This window comes from Peromyscus eremicus, chromosome 15 (assembly GCF_949786415.1).
Source record: "Peromyscus eremicus chromosome 15, PerEre_H2_v1, whole genome shotgun sequence".
NCBI classification, from domain to species: Eukaryota; Metazoa; Chordata; class Mammalia; order Rodentia; family Cricetidae; genus Peromyscus; species Peromyscus eremicus.
In genome coordinates, this window is record NC_081431.1 from 25,958,793 (window position 1) to 25,962,075 (window position 3,283).

The following is a 3,283-nucleotide window of genomic DNA, read 5'->3' on the forward strand; positions in this document are numbered from 1 at the left end:
CTGAGAACCAGTGTGGATCTTAGTTTTCTGAACACTTCTGTATCATTATTACCAATTATTTTTATAGGCCTGAGCCTAGGTGCAATGTTGAACAGACTGTGTTTTGATGGTGGCAGCATCTCAGAATGTATTTTTGATAATTAAGTGTGGTTATAAAAAGCACAGTAATGTTTTTGTAAATGCATAGAAGAATTAATAACTCACCCAAAAATATGAACTGACAGGCATGAAGGCTGAGAAGAATGCTTCAGAGCAGCCTCCATAGTACCGGGTCCTTGCAAGAAGGGCTCCACTGGCCAGAAATCTGCCTCAATGGTTTCCATCAGAAGTTTATTCTGAGTCTATTTATTATTCAAATAGAAGGAGAATTCAGCCAAATCATGAATCACTATCATTAATTATTCCCTGGGATTAAGGAATCAGTTATAACCATGTCTTCCTTTAATCCTGTTTTATTAATTTATATTCTTGGCAAACTCTTCTACTAAACGGATTCCAGCTTACCACAGGGACCCAGAGGAGAATGGAGGTCCCTGGGGTCAGAGAGCAGCATTTGCTTTAATTTGATAAAATAAATTAGCATGGGATTATGGGTGCTATTAGCATAAAATCCCCACTGCTGCTGCTCTGGCCTTCAGGAGAATGCTGAGTGATTGTATTGACTCTTGTCTGAATTTCTATCAAAGACAGATTTCCAGAACAGCTGTCCTAAAGTGATCAGGCGGATGGGAAGCTCTGGGTCTTTGGGAATGTGTGTGCTCTTAGAGTAGTGTGCACCCTAGCATGTGGAGAAGTGAAGGTTGACTTTAAACTTAGAGAACCTCCTCCCCAGATCACCAGTGGCACACTCGCCATGGCTTTTCCACTCTGGCAATGGAATGCGGGGGAACAGAATTCCCTGAGATAACCTCTCCAAAGGTTGGACTGAGCAGGCATACCTTCATAATTTATCAATCAACATTGCAATTTAGCCTTAGGTTTCTCTCAGCAAAGATCAATCTCTCTCTCTTTCTCTGTCTCTGTCTCTGTCTCTGTCTCTCTTTCTCTCTCTCTGTCGCTCTGTCTCTCTGTCTCTGTCTCTGTCTGTATCTATCTCTCTCTCTCTCTCTCTCTCTCTCTCTCTCTCTCTCTCTCTCTCTCTCCTCCAAAACATTCAAAATCAAACCAGGCCTTTGATACATACCATAGGAAGTTTCCACTTCTCCACGTGTTTACAATCAACTCATCCTTAGTTTACCCATTCAGGGCTTCCTCCACTACCAATAACATGTAGAATCTGAAACAAAAAATGGGCCCAAACTCACTTCCTACCCTGTAAGAGTGGGGGAAACTTGAGCAATAAGATAATTAAGCTCCTAGAACAGCCTATGCCTATGGTAATGTAAATATCAAGCAGGTGCCATGCAGTTGACAGAGACTGCCTAAAGCACAGTATGTAAATTTCCTGGCATGGGAAAAGATGCATGACAAACACTTCTGAGACAGTCTTTTTTTTTTTTTTTTTTTTTTTTTGACAGCTTGTAGGAACTTTATTTTCCTTCCACCTTTTTTCCCTTTGCTCAGGTGTCTGCAGAGGAGCTCAGGACCACTCAGTGGTGGCTCCAACCCACTCGGTGGCCTGCGCTGTAGGAGCTGCGGACCAGTCCTCAGTGGCTGGCTGGGCACTCCAGTCTTCAGTAGGGAACTGCTGGATGGGTACAGAGGGCACATGTACACCCTCAGACCAGTCTGCCACCTCTGGCTGAGCAGCAGTGAACTCAGGAGCTGGTGCAGTCCATTCACCCTGGAATTCCTCCTTGGTCACAGCCTTCTCGGCAGCAGCCTGTTCCTCCTCAATCTCCTCTGGGTCTCTGTAGAAGTAAAGATCAGGCATAACTTCCCATGGGTGCTCACGGGAGATAGTGCCACGCATGCGGAGTACTTCCCGGGCCAGCATCCACCACATCAGACCCACTGAGTGCGCTCCCTTATTGTTGCATGGGATGGCAATGTCCACGTAGCGCAGAGGAGAGTCTGTGTTACACAGCGCAATGGTGGGCAGGTTGACATAAGATGCCTCTGTGAGGGGCTGGTGGTCAGCTCTGGGATCAGTCACCACTAGAAGCCGCGGCTCCCTGAAGGCTGCTTGGATCTGGTTAGTGAAGGTCCCAGGGGTGAAGTGGCCAGCAATCGGAGTGGCTCCAGTGGCGGCAGCAAACTTCAGCACAGCTCGCTGCCCAGTGTTCCTGGAGGAGATGACACTGACATCAGCAGGGTTCTCAATGGCAACAATAGCACGGGCTGCAAGCAACAGCTTCTCCCAGGTCCTCTTCAGATTTATGATGTAGATACCATCACTTTTCCTTTTGTAGATGTACTGCTCCATCTGAAAGTCAAGGTTGGTGCCACCTAAGTGGGTTCCTGCAGCAAGGAATTTGAGGACATCCTCCTCCTTCATCTGCAGGACATCAAGGGCTCCGGACATTGTGTAAGTTTCCCTTTAAGTTACGACGGGAATCAAGAACAATGCCGTATGGACCCGTCCCAGAGTAGCGCGGAAAGCCTGAGACAGTCTTTATCTTCAGCCCCACCACCCTATTCCTGACCAGCCACTTTGTTCCTAGGGCAAACTGAGCTTGAGATGTATGGCTGTGATTATCACACCACCTACACAACATAAACACTAGTAAGCTGTAGCATGTGGAGGAACAGGTGAGTCTAAGGAAATGACTCCAGTTTTCTCAATTCCCCTGTCCCCTCTGGTGGCAACCAGGAGATGTGGCAATAAGAGAGTCAGTGTGCCAGCCCCAAGAACTATAGGAAGCTATGGTTTAGAGTGTTAGATAATGAGATGTGCATGGTTAAAGATTGCAGTTTTCTGTATCTTTAAAACAGATATGCAATCGAGGAAGTAAAGTCATTAGAGCTTAACAGATTGCTCACAATAAATGTTAACTGGGACATTGTTAAAGAGTGTTTTATATCTGAAAAAAGTATAGTTTACATATATTATATATCAGAAAGTAAAGGCCCTTAATACTGTGAAGGGAAATCCCATTAAAGGGAAGAAGTAATGATTGTTCTTTTAATTTAATTAGAGGCATAATTCAGTCACTCATTTTTTTTATTGGTATGTGAACAAAATTACATTTCTGTATTGTTTGGAGCAACATCTGCAGCTTTTGCAGGTGTTCATTTCCAAATCTCACTGTAAAAAGATGGTCTGTGTGTATGTGGTGTGTGTGTGTGTGTGTGTGTGTGTGTGTGTGTGTGTGTGTCCAGCTTTGCATGGGTACAAAGATGG

The 3,283-nt window shown here is 45.0% G+C and overlaps 1 protein-coding gene across 1 annotated transcript; it reads right to left on the reverse strand.

The window, feature by feature from the left end:
* Positions 1-1,505: 1,505 nt before the first annotated feature.
* Positions 1,506-2,523, reverse strand: LOC131925212 (small ribosomal subunit protein uS2-like). Its single transcript, XM_059280502.1, has one exon. The coding sequence runs from the start codon at positions 2,462-2,464 to the stop codon at positions 1,580-1,582; it is 885 nt and encodes a 294-aa protein (XP_059136485.1). The 5' UTR covers positions 2,465-2,523; the 3' UTR covers positions 1,506-1,579.
* Between the last annotated feature and the right edge of the window lie 760 nt (positions 2,524-3,283).